Below are 12,445 nucleotides of genomic sequence, written 5' to 3'. Positions count from 1 at the left end.
CAGTGATTCCCTAGAAATGTTGGTACATTTTTTAGCATTTCCATCTGCTGCCCAAAATCTTCCACCAAAAACGTAGCAACATCTCATAGCTAAATATTCACTAAAGTAGGAAAATGAGAGCATATTTACAAAACAAACTTGGATCTCTGCAACTGAATCATACGAGAAACCAAAATGTGGATTTCCATAGTGATAGCGGTGTTTCCTGTTTGCAAAATTATGTTCCTCACGGAAGCAAAGTAGTCCTTGATAGCTAGTCATTTATGGTTTAGAAGTCATTGCGCACAAGGTAGTCCTGTTTGTGGCAGGTATAAAAACATGCATAACATATAAAAGAGTTTGCTTCCTAACATACACATCTGAAATCATTAGCACCTAAAATCTACAAAGAAAGTGATGAGAAGGAAATACATATTTTCTTTCTTCTGATGTGTATAAAGGAAGAGTCAAAATCTTTCAGAAGGCAATAGTTTTTAAAACAATATTTCCCCCTCTTCTCTTGTATTCTTTGTCAATTGCATTTTGGCTGTTTTTTAGGCTTAACCTCATCTTTCTTCTTGAACCATAAAAAAAAGAGGTAGAGGGTGGAGCTAAACAAATGGAGAAAAATGCAGGCCATTTCGAGGCCAAAGACGTCTTCAAACTCAACATTTTAACAGGAATGACATTCAGTGTCAGAAAAGAAATGCAGACGTTTTAACCCAATATGAGATTAAGAACGTCTGTATAAGTGTGCTTTCCTATTAAAAATCAGCATGAGTGTATTCACTTTTGATCCTATTTAAGTCTCTTACTTGTAAACCTTTTAAAGCGTAAAAACTAGGGATAATATTTCCTCAATCCTACTGAACAGTGAACTGGTCTTTTCCATCCAAGTTTCCAGTGTCTGTCTTATTTGGTACTAGTCTGAAAAGTTTTTGTTTCAAACAGTCTGGAATTTTGCTGGCTTGTAAACTCCGAGCGTGGCGTGAGTACCAGTCCCTTTCGAACACGGCCTTCAATTGTTCAATGATGCTGGTGCCATTTCTGTCATTCATCATATCTGTCTCCTTAATAACTAGACCTACTCCTGCATTGTGCGTAAATTCATTTCCAACCCAGTCGAAATTACCTACAAATAAATAAAAATAAAAATTTGACTTTAACAACACATCACAGAAAACTGAAAGCAAATTACATACAATGCCTTTTAAAGTGTGATCTTTTCAAACTACAATTTATTTTTACAAATTACTGATATATACATTAATTACAAATGTAATTCTCAGCCGTAGACAGTAAAGTTGCTAATGACCTGATTACTTACCAGTAATCTTCATTACTCCTAGTCTGAGGCTTCCTCATCACAATCCAAATATGCCTCCACTCTTTATTCATGGTCTAAGACAATTTTAATTCTTGGTAGTTGAGGATGTGCTGTTTCTTCTCTGTACAAAGTATGCAAGCAAAGAAGAAACTTTACTCTTAACCTTACAGCCTGCTGGTGATGGTTATACCAACTTTTAAAGACCCTGCACCTGAGTTATTGGCCTAAGACGCAGGTGAGGGCCTATAACGATGGATAGGGCCTTTAACAACTGGTATAAGCAGAAGAGGTATAAGGCAATTAGAACATTTTACCCACTCAGGGGAGGCTGTTCTGAATTGACAAGGGAGGGACTAAGAGACAAACGTTGGAATGTTGGAGCAGATGACGTATACTAGCTAATACTAGCTATGAGTCATCATTAGAGCTTCCAACATTCAAGAGTTCTAATGTGCTTAAGATAACAGCTTTCTCGCATGTGGGAATGTTCACATCATCATGACTGTGATGAGGAAGATGAGAAGTGAAGGTAATGAATTACTGACTCATTCTGCCAATAGTGAAGCAATCAATGACTGACTCATTCCACCAATATTGACATATGTTTTAAAATTCAGTGACAGAATAAATTAAATATACCAGTGTTAGTGCGTCTGACCTTAATAAGTAAACTTAAAAGGGGACGGAAATAGGTCGATAAACCTTTTGACTCGCATTTAAGATGTTCCCACCGTAACTCCAGTACATACAGACCAATAATCAATCATTAATCAATATCATCAACAATCAATGATAATCAATAGCATTAATAATCAATGTAGTCAGTAATTGTCACACACCATGACTTTTCAGTCATGAATAGCCACACCTTTAATAAAAGTTAGAATATTTATTTCCCTATATTAACAATGCTAATGTCTCGTAAAATAATCTCAGAATCAAATGATACACATACAGAAATATCACTGGCTGTCCGAACCTGTGAAAGAAATGCAATATAGTCAAAGCTTTAACTACTACGCATTCTAAGGTTACAGTGCAAATTAATAATAAGAATAATTGCACAAATGATATTACACACATTTAGATTCAGCAAAGAAACTCATCAATGTTACTGCCTAACGCCAATTCTTATTAGTGAGGATCCTTATCTAACATCAGATTAGCATCAGCATGTTGGGCTTCATGCAAAACAATTTAATAAGCACAAATTTGGAAAACATCTATCTATGGCTCTATCAAACAGTGAGGTTGGTACCTAGAAAGAAAAAGCAAACAGGCATAACAAACACAGGGGTACAAGAGTACCTTCCTCAATTGGATCGACAAGCTAAGATAGTCTTTGTCATCAGGATATCAGTCGGTCAGCAAGGATTCAGGATTCAGCATCAAGGTTGAGAAAAGGCAAAATCTTTAGGCATTAAAGTTAAGCACGTCTCTTGTCATGACGCACAAGAAATTATGACCTTTCAGCCAGCAAGAAAATGAGCAAATATCCTCCATTCCCTCAGTGCAGTCCTGTTAAGTTAAATTTACTAAAACTATTTTCCAAGTTCCTTTTGGTCAAGGGATCGCTTGTTAATACTTTGTCCAATAAAACAAAAACTTCAAATCTATGAATTCTGCCACTACTCCATTCACATGTCGCTGATTGGCTTCTCCTGTAATGTCCTCATCATCCAGCTTGTCAGGTAACAATATTGTTGCAGCTCACACTCCAGTCAGTGTCTCCATTGTTCTTCTCCTGAGAAAGTCAGTCTTACACACATTACACTCCTAATTTTACATTTAGCAAGAACAGAATCTTCTAGCAATCGGTTCTTATGAGAAAAGACTTTTAGTTACGAGCACATTTAGACAGTACAGTGGAAAAAACTGTTTAATTCTCTTAACAGCCATTTGATTAAACAATAAGAAATACAGCTTGACATAAGGCCATGCAACTAGGCCAAAACCTCTGCTAAGTAAAGCCTACAGTTAAAAAGCTAATACATAATCCATAACCCTTAATATGACATATCACTACATTTATCAAACAAAAACTAAACATTTCATATTAATAAGCCATTAATAAGTACACTTTGTGAACATTGGCAGCCACTCATCGTGATCACATTTTGAAATGCATGCATTATTTTTCTAGGTTATTACATTTTTTACACAAATCCATTACTCCTAGTACATGAACACTCATTAATATTTTTATTAAGCCACCTGCGCTAGCACCAGCAACCAACTTTACTTTTTGCAGCATATGTGATTCCTTCCTACTTTCAAAATCAAAGGCATAATCACCTTGCTAGTGAATTCTCAGTCTGCTTTTGATTTAAAACAATTCCGTACAGAAAGCCCACTGAATCAAGTGTATACTGAGGATACTTTTGAAGAAGATTGTGATCTATTTTTTCCCATTTTGGGCATATAACTTCCTCTCTCTGAGAAGGACCCATCCCCAGCCCTTAAAATCCTACCACTTGCCTGTGTCTTGAAAAATACATACTTGAACAAGTATAAGCTAACATTTTTAGCACACTTTCAGCCCTCCCTTCTATTTGTATCCGAGAGTTCAGAAAGCATGGCTCTTGAAGAATTTAATTTTAGTGCAAGCGAAGACAACTATGAATTCATTTCAACCTGAGCTCTGTGCCAGAGCTGATAAGAAACAGCTTTGGTTCGTATTTTGGGTGAACCTCTAAATATTCTGTACAAGTTGATACATTGAAGGCTGGGTCCATTTAGACCTATATCTGTTCTTCCGCCACTCCCTCTTCCTTCAATGTCTATCTGTCACCATGGGTGTTTTTGGTTTGCTTTTTGTAATATGGGTAGTATTACAAATTGTATTGATAAATGATCATAGGTTCAATGCCCATCTTTACTCTGCAGGAAACCCTGCTCTCTCTCTCTAGTTTAGATTGGCAACCTGGTATATATCTTTATTGCTCAACAGTCGAATTATATAGAAAAGAAGTAGTTGTATTCTTTCATATAACACAAAGAAAAACACTGGTGCCCTGTGTGTTTCTTAAGGTACAAGAAAATCTGACTTCAACTGAACAAAAAAAGTGAAACAATATTATTATCTGTGCCTAAATGCCTTTTTTATGCTAAACTCAATGCATTTTTAAGGTATCTGTGTAGATCGAAGACTACTTCAAAACACTGAAAAAATAAAAACACCCATTTTCTTCATGAACTTATTCTCCAGTGATTCAAAACCAAGTAAATGCACCTTTCACAATCTAATTGGCTAGCACAGCATCACCCAAAAGTCCCTTCCTCAATTACATGTTTATCTCAAAAACTCATTCCAGACTAAGGGCCTGATATACTGAGAGCTAGGTCACAAAAAGTGGTCACAAATTGCACACCACAATTTTTGGCTTAAAAGGTCACATCACAAATTCATCAGTTGTAGAATAAACTGCCTAATGAATGTTACTTAAGCAGGTCACCATTTGGAACACCCTGAGGTTGGTTACACGCATAGGGATAGTGGTCTGTAAAGAGCAGGAGATCACCATCCCAGCATTTGCATTCCCAAAGGTGAAACTTGTTTATTTAAAGCAGCTCATAGAGGAAATGGTGCTTCTTTTAAAAAAGGTTTCCCATTTGGGGAATACATTGGGAGGATTAGCCAGTAGTCTACTATATCATCACCAGCTTCCATCCCCTGAGGTTGAGAAGACCCCTCGGTACACCTTGCCTTTTGTAAATCAGTTACCATCTTCTTTGATGTGCTGATAATTGATCACTGTTTGTGATTGGGGTCACAAGCCATTGATACATACTATTCGGACTCACAATTAGAAGGGGAGGCCCCTTACATTTCCCAATGTAACTGCCATTTGGAATGGATTGTAAAACTAGTCGGAAACACATTTTGTGACTTACAAAATGTGTTCACTAAATAGAAAAAAGCAATTTTGTGGAAAAAACCTGTGATTTTGCCAATTGCAGAGCTTGTGATTTCAAAATAGCTTTGTACACCAGGCTCTAAATCACCAAAACATTGACACATGGAGCCACCTTCTTCTGGCTCAACTAAGATAGTTATCATGCCTGTCCACTTAACAATAAATTGGCTAACCATTACATGTTGATATTACTGAGATTATGACGGTTTAATGGCTCTGCCACATAGAACCACTCTGCTTTGCAAAGAACAATGTTCCTGTTCCGATATTCAATCCACTCGTGCTTTGTGGGAGGAGAGGGGAAGTCTGTTTTCCCGTAATGCAACACGATGGTTGAATCAACAGTTTTAGCTGCCTAGCAGGTGCATGAGAATGGGTCTTTTGCTCTCATCTGTTCTTTTGTAGCTTTTCATTCATATAGGGAGGAGTTAATATAAAGTGCCTGACTCATAACTGCAGGCTTAGAATTTGTTAAATCAGGGATATATAACCAGTGCCCCACAATTATTTACAAGGATGATAAGAGGCATGCAGAAAACATCAACATAATGTAACTTAACATAACGAGCATAATCTAAAAAGGCCTATCGTACTTGTAGATTTATAAGCCAGTCTGGCAAACATATAAACAAGGGGTAAATTTAATTTCTGTGGAAATGTTGAAAAATGTAAGTAAGTATGGAACTTCAAGCAGGATAACTGGTCAGCTATCATCAATTGGTTGTGTGTTCAATATTCATCTGTGGGACATGTGTTGAACTAGGTGTTTTTTTTTGCTGGGTTGCTATCATGAAATTGGATATGCCCTGTTTCAATGCAATGTAACATCACAATAGCAGTATCAAGAATTCATTGGAAATAACTTTTTTATTTATATTATTATAACACATGGAATTCTTTAAACCCAATATGAAAAGGAAACTTAGATATAATTTTCTTAATACAGTCTAGCTGCAATGTCATTAATCACCTATAATTAGAAAATAAGTAGTTTCACTACTGCAATACCTTATTACAGTTACGCCTGATGTCACAATGCTTGCTGTCAGAGCCAGCAGACAGCATAAAAGGTAAGTCATGGAGACGAATTACAAATGTTGTTTAAACATGAAAATAAGATACAGCTTTTCAGCTGCTCTGAATTTTATGACAAGACCGGAGACTCCTATTATGCGTTTCTTTTTTTACTTTAATAAATAGCAGCAGTCAAGAAATATACTACAATTCCCAGAAGGCAAAGGAACAACAGACAATGGGAATAAAAACGTAGTCAGAACAGTGTACACCAATCACATGTATACAAGGGCATTATGACATCACTTGACTGCGAACAGTCCTCTTTTCTTGCTGATCGCAGTCAAGTTAAGTACCCTTTTATCTTGTCTCAGTTACAAAAAATTTCATAGTTGTTAGTTTATTTAATGGTATTTGTATTTATATAATATTTTGTATTTGCGCCGCATAAACGCGCTCCTTCTGTGTATTTCCTTCCGTTTAGTCGGCAGGTTGCCGAATTTCTTTAGCGCTCCTCGCGCTCTCCCTAACTGCCCGTGAATTCCTGCTGAGCGCGTTGGGTTTCCTCAACAGCAGTTGCTTTCGACGCGTTTGAGGAAACCCGGCGTGTCTGCTCCGACAGCTTCCCCGTTCACTTTGACAACTTTGGAAGCATTTCTAGCGCTCGTCGGCTTGAGTGCTCGTTTTTTACAATATTTGGAATTACATTTATTTTCTTAAAAACGGTCACACATATCTTCCTGCCCTTACCTCTGCTTTCATACAGGAGCTCCAGTCCTTCCTCCTCCTGTGTTCCCTCTCATCTGGCAGGCTTAGCGACGCCCACAGGCGGAGCTTTACAATTTCTTCCTGGTTTGTTAACCCCTCACTCTCCAGTTCTCCTTTTATCCCTACTATGGATTCAGACAACTCTCCTTCACATGATGTTGAGGATATCAGACACGAATTGTCTGCTTTTATAAAATCATCTGTCCAACAGGCAGTATCATCCTCTATACAAAAAATTTCTAAGAACCTAGAACTTTCCTTTTCTGACATGATATCTAGGTCTATGTCGGCCCAGGCTGCGGGGGAATGCAGTCAGTGCCTTTCTCCCATTAAATATCCCAAAAAATCAAAAAAATTGGCACAAAAGAAAGGTGAGTCATCCTCACATGTGGCAGAGGACGTGGTTCCTCAAAAGGCTCCCTCCAAGGAGTATAAACATTTGGACATTGGGAAACCAACTTTAAAACCAAATTTTAAACACAAATCTAAGCAAAAGAATGTTATTGCTCCTTTGATAATCTCGTCTATCCCCGACACGGATGACGACCTTCCTGACCTGGACTCTGAATCCAATGTGTCTTCCATTGGGGATGATGGTTCTCTTTCTCCTCCTTCCCGCAAGAAATCTAAACCATCTTCCCTTCAAACTTCCAATATTCTAGACCCTGAAGGTTTCCCGATGTTTGACCCTTCCAATATACTTCACCCCAACTCTACTGAGTGGGTTCCTGCAGATCATGTCGCCCAATATGTCTCTGCTAAAATTAATTGTCCTCTAGATAAACAAACTAGGGTAAAGTTAAAATCTGAGCGTCCTCGCCCCTCCCTTTCCTGTAATCTCTCAGTCACTCCCTCTATTGACCAGCCCCTCTTGACCTTTTTAACGAAATTAGGCAAGGATCCACGCAAAGGAGTGGACAAGGCGTGGGCTTCTTGCCAGGACAAGCTGCTTGACATTATGGGTCCCCTAATTCGCATATTTGACATTGCTGAAGCAGCTAGAATCAACGGCTCCTTCATCGATCCTCAGGAGCTTACCCTTTGGGTCCAACGTACCTTTTGCCTTCTAGGCAATTCAAATTCCGCTCTTACACATGAGAGACGTAAGGGTCTACTCCTAAAACTCGACCCTAAACTGGTCAACCTAGCGACCGTCCAACCTAATGCTCGCACAGACGGTGCTCTATTTGGGGAGTCTTTTATCAAAGACTTGAGTAAGTACGTAGCAACCTTCACGTCGCTGGATAAAGCCCAGCAATCTCTAAAAAAGATGTTTGCCCAGTGGGTTTTTGCAAGCCTGGCAGAGGAAGGAACCGCTTTGCCGGCCATCCGTACTTCTACCAAGGTTCCAGAAGATACCACAATGCGCCCTACCAAGAGTATAGGCCATAGTTTTATCCTCAGAGATCAAGAGGTTTCCGCTCCAGACGCTTCAGGAACTCAAGATCCTCTTCTCAACCAAGTAAGTCTTATACCTTCTTCTATACCTGTAGGAGGACGTCTCTGTTTTTTCCTACCAAAATGGTTGGAAATCACGGCAGATCCTTGGATTCTTCACACTGTTCAAGGTTATTCCATAGAACTTTATGCAACCCCTATTCAGACTCAATTACCCCCCTCCCTCTTTTTTCTGCAGAGATGGCTTCCCTCATTACCTCAGAAGTGCAATCACTATTGCAAAAATAAGCCATCGCCCTTACCCTTCCCGACCCAACAGGTTTTACAAGTTCAATTTTCCTAGTTCTAAAGAAAAACAAAAAAATCCGGACTGTGATAAACCTGAAGGGTTTCAACCAGTTGGTTGTCTATCACCATTTCAAGATGGAAACCATCCTCCATCTCAGAGATACTCTTCTTCAACAGGATTGGATGTGCGATTGGATCTCCAAGATGCGTATCTAGTAGTTCCAATCAACCCTCATTTCAGGAAGTTTCTCCAATTTCAATGGTCAGACCAGTATTTTCATTTTACCTCTCTACCCTTCGGTCTCTCTTCTGCCCCATGGTGTTTCACCAAACTCATAAAAACTGGTGGTAGCCTTTCTCAGAACTCAAGGTGTCCGACTCAGCATCTACCACGACGATATCCTAATAATGAGCCAGTCTCCTCAATCCCTGTTGTCTCATCTATCCCTCACGTGCTCACTCCTTTCAGACTTAGGTTGTATCATAAACAGAGAAAAATCTATTCTAACCCCTTCTCAAATTATAGAATTCTTAGGTTTCCAAATAAACTCAATCTCTACCACCCTTTTGCTACCCTCTGCAAAGATCAAGACAAAAAAGTCGGAAATACTTCAAGTCCTGCGCAGCTCTCAGATTTCTCTCAGAACGCTAGCGTGAATTGTAGGTCTCCTCTCCTCCTCAATTCAAGCCATTGTTCCAGGCCCTCTCCACTACAGAGCCCTTCAAAGGTTAAAAATTTGTCACTTAAGGAAAGGCTTCTCATACGCAGATATCATTCCATTAGACGTCGACTCGCGCACAGAACTTCAGTGGTGGATAGACCATTTAGAGGCCTGGAACGGAAGGACTATCTTTGCATCAGCCCCAGATCTAGTATTAGAATCAGATGCAAGCCGTTCCGGCTGGGGGGCCCGATGTGGACCAATCTCGACTGGAGGCACATGGTCGTCAGAGGAGTCCAAAATGCATATCAACTGTTTAGAGATGCTTGCCGGCTCCTTTGCGATCAGAAACCTCGCAAAAAACAGAGTTCGTTGTACCATTCTCCTCAGAATGGACAACATCTCTGCTGTTCGATATATAAATCATCTCGGGGGCACAAGATCCAAACCTCTGGCGGAACTAGCCAAGGGGTTTTGGGAATTTTGCCTTTCAAACCACATTTCGGTTCATGCAGAGTACCTTCCAGGCTCTCAAAATTCGGTGGCAGATTGGCATTCTCGTCATCTTCGAGACTCAAGCGATTGGAGACTACACACTTCAATTTTCCACATCATTCAAAACAAATGGGGTCCTCTACAAATCGATCTTTTTGCGTCTCGCCTCAATTCCCAGCTTCCCCAATTCTACAGTTGGCGTCCAGATCCATTGGCCTTGGCATCAGATGCCTTTTTACAGGACTGGTCCCTCTCCCTCAATTACGCCTTTTCCCCTTTCCTTTTGATCAGCAGGGTCCTAGCCCATATCAGGCATCAACAAGCCTCTTTAATTCTCATAGCTCCCTTTGGGCAATCACAAACCTGGTTCCCAGCTCTTCTGGAACTTTCAATAGATTTTCCGATTTTGATTCCTTCCTTCCCGGATCTTCTTCTAGACCCTCTAGGCCGATCTCATCCTCTCATACTGGACAATTTATTAACCCTGTCGGCATGGAAAATCTTGGGCAATCTCAATCTTTCCCGAGCATTTCGACAGAGGCTTCCCAATACATTTCACGGTCCTGGGCCCCAGGCACAAAAAAGGCTTATACGTCAGCCGGGTCTATTTGGCACAGCTGGTGTCTGGGAAAACACATTGATTCCTTTTCAGCGGATTTGATTTATATCATACATTTCCTAGCGGCTGAGGCCAGTAAAGGCAAAGCTTTCCGTACAATCAACCTATATCGATCAGCCATATCTGCCAATCATGTTCTAGTCAATGGAAAACCGGTGGGAGAACATCCCCTGATTTGCCGCTTATTAAAGGGAGTAAAGTTTTCCAATCCTCCTTTACCTAAATACAGTCATTTATGGGATGTTAACATTGTTTTGAAATTTATTCTGTCATGCCCTGATAATCTCATGCTTTCGTTAAAAATGTTATCTGCAAAGTTGACCATGTTATTGTGCCTTGTTTCTATAAAACGTCTCTCAGATGTTAAAGCTTTGGATATTTCTAATTGACAATTTACACCTACAGAGGTGTTGTTTAATGTGTTTCGCCGAACCAAGACCAATTTATCCTCAGTTTTTTATCCATATTTTCCTGATCATCCTAAACTATGCGTTGGACAATGTTTAAAAGTGTACGAATTAAAGACTGCAGATTTAAGATCTTCTTGTCATTCCCAATTATTAATCTCATCTAGGAAACCCCACTCTCCTGTTTGGAGCTCATTCTTCCAGAGGGGCTATGGCTTCTAAAGCGTTCTGGGCGGGCTCCCGTTTAGAAGATATTCTTAAATCTGCAGACTGGTCTAATGACAATGTATTTAAAGTTTTTTACTGCAAACCTATCAATAATATGTCTCTAAATGTAATTAATATGCTTTAAACTCGCATAATAGGAGCCTCCGGTCTTGTCATAAAATGTCGATTTTCCTAGTCCCATGATGGAAAGTCTTGATTTTATCAAAGACACGGAGGCGAGTATTATCCCTCCACTTCTAGTAACTTTGTTTTTTATCTTTCCCTCCCTTCTTTCAGCACCGCTGGCCATCACTCAACCTTCCACTTAAGTCTCTGCCTTCAGCTTGGTTGTCTACTCTTCAAGCTGGTCTTTCCGCTGGAACTAGTTACCGGAATCCGTCCTGGTTACCTTGGATTTTGAACTTTTGATCCGATGTTCTGTCTTTCAATATGGCAATTCTCATTTTGTTTTCTATTGTCCCATTGTTTAATTTTCATTGACTCTCTCGCAAGAAAAGAGGGCTGTTCGCAGTCAAGTGATGTCATAAGGCCCTTGTATACATGTGATTGGTGTACACTGTTCTGACTACGTTTTTATTCCCATTGGCTTGTGTTCCTTTGCCTTCTGGGAATTGTAGTATATTTCTTGACTGCTGCTATTTATTAAAGTAAGAAAAGAAACGCATAATACTCGCCTCTGTGTCTTTAATAAAATTAAGACTTTCCGTCATGGGACTAGGAAAATCTACATTATATTCTTAAAGTGAGTAGTCATAAGCAGATCAGAACCATTTAAGGCAACATGTTTAATTTTTGAAAATCTGCACTTCAGTCATGAAAGCAGGATTCCTTTGTATGTTACCGTAGATAAACTATAGCTATTTTTGAAGCATACTTACATTGGACTTCAACTAATATGCTTTTACAGCAAAGTAACAGTTTGGTAAGTTTAATTTCTCACTCCAAATTCCATGTTTATTATGTATAGGAGAAACCGACCAAGGATATGAGCTTTCTTTCTCCTTGAGGGAAAGGGTATTGATGAGGCCATGTGTTACAATAAATAACATACGCCCTGTTGTATGTTACATGGTTATTGCAAATCATCTCAGAGATCCATGACTATGTTCAAGTCAAGGAGCACCTCGGTGACTTGCCATGTCCTTGATTATATACAGTAGAGTACTTAATCTCATGTGTTATTGTTGTTTCACTATAGTAGACATTTAGCACTTCTATTAAATAGATGTGTGCATTTATATACGCTCAGGGCTGTAATGCGCCACTGAATATTCAGCCAAGGCCGGACTGAAATCTTGAAAATAATTGCACTGATTTCTAAATAAAGAAGAGAAACAATAGAA

The 12,445-nt window shown here is 39.3% G+C and overlaps 1 protein-coding gene across 1 annotated transcript in view; it reads right to left on the bottom strand.

Annotated features, from left to right (window-relative positions):
* Window positions 1–246: 246 nt before the first annotated feature.
* The window catches only part of PLD5 (phospholipase D family member 5), a 971,514-nt gene continuing 959,315 nt past the window's right edge, over window positions 247–12,445 (bottom strand). Inside the window, exon 11 of the mRNA XM_069236559.1 lies at window positions 247–1,111. Within this exon, the coding sequence (XP_069092660.1) occupies window positions 843–1,111 (269 nt within the window). The 3' untranslated portion in view covers window positions 247–842. The remainder of the gene's footprint in view (window positions 1,112–12,445) is intronic.

The sequence above is a fragment of the Pleurodeles waltl genome, chromosome 5, assembly GCF_031143425.1.
Source record: "Pleurodeles waltl isolate 20211129_DDA chromosome 5, aPleWal1.hap1.20221129, whole genome shotgun sequence".
Lineage (NCBI taxonomy): Eukaryota > Metazoa > Chordata > Amphibia > Caudata > Salamandridae > Pleurodeles > Pleurodeles waltl.
This window is presented reverse-complemented; position numbering and strand designations above follow the sequence as displayed.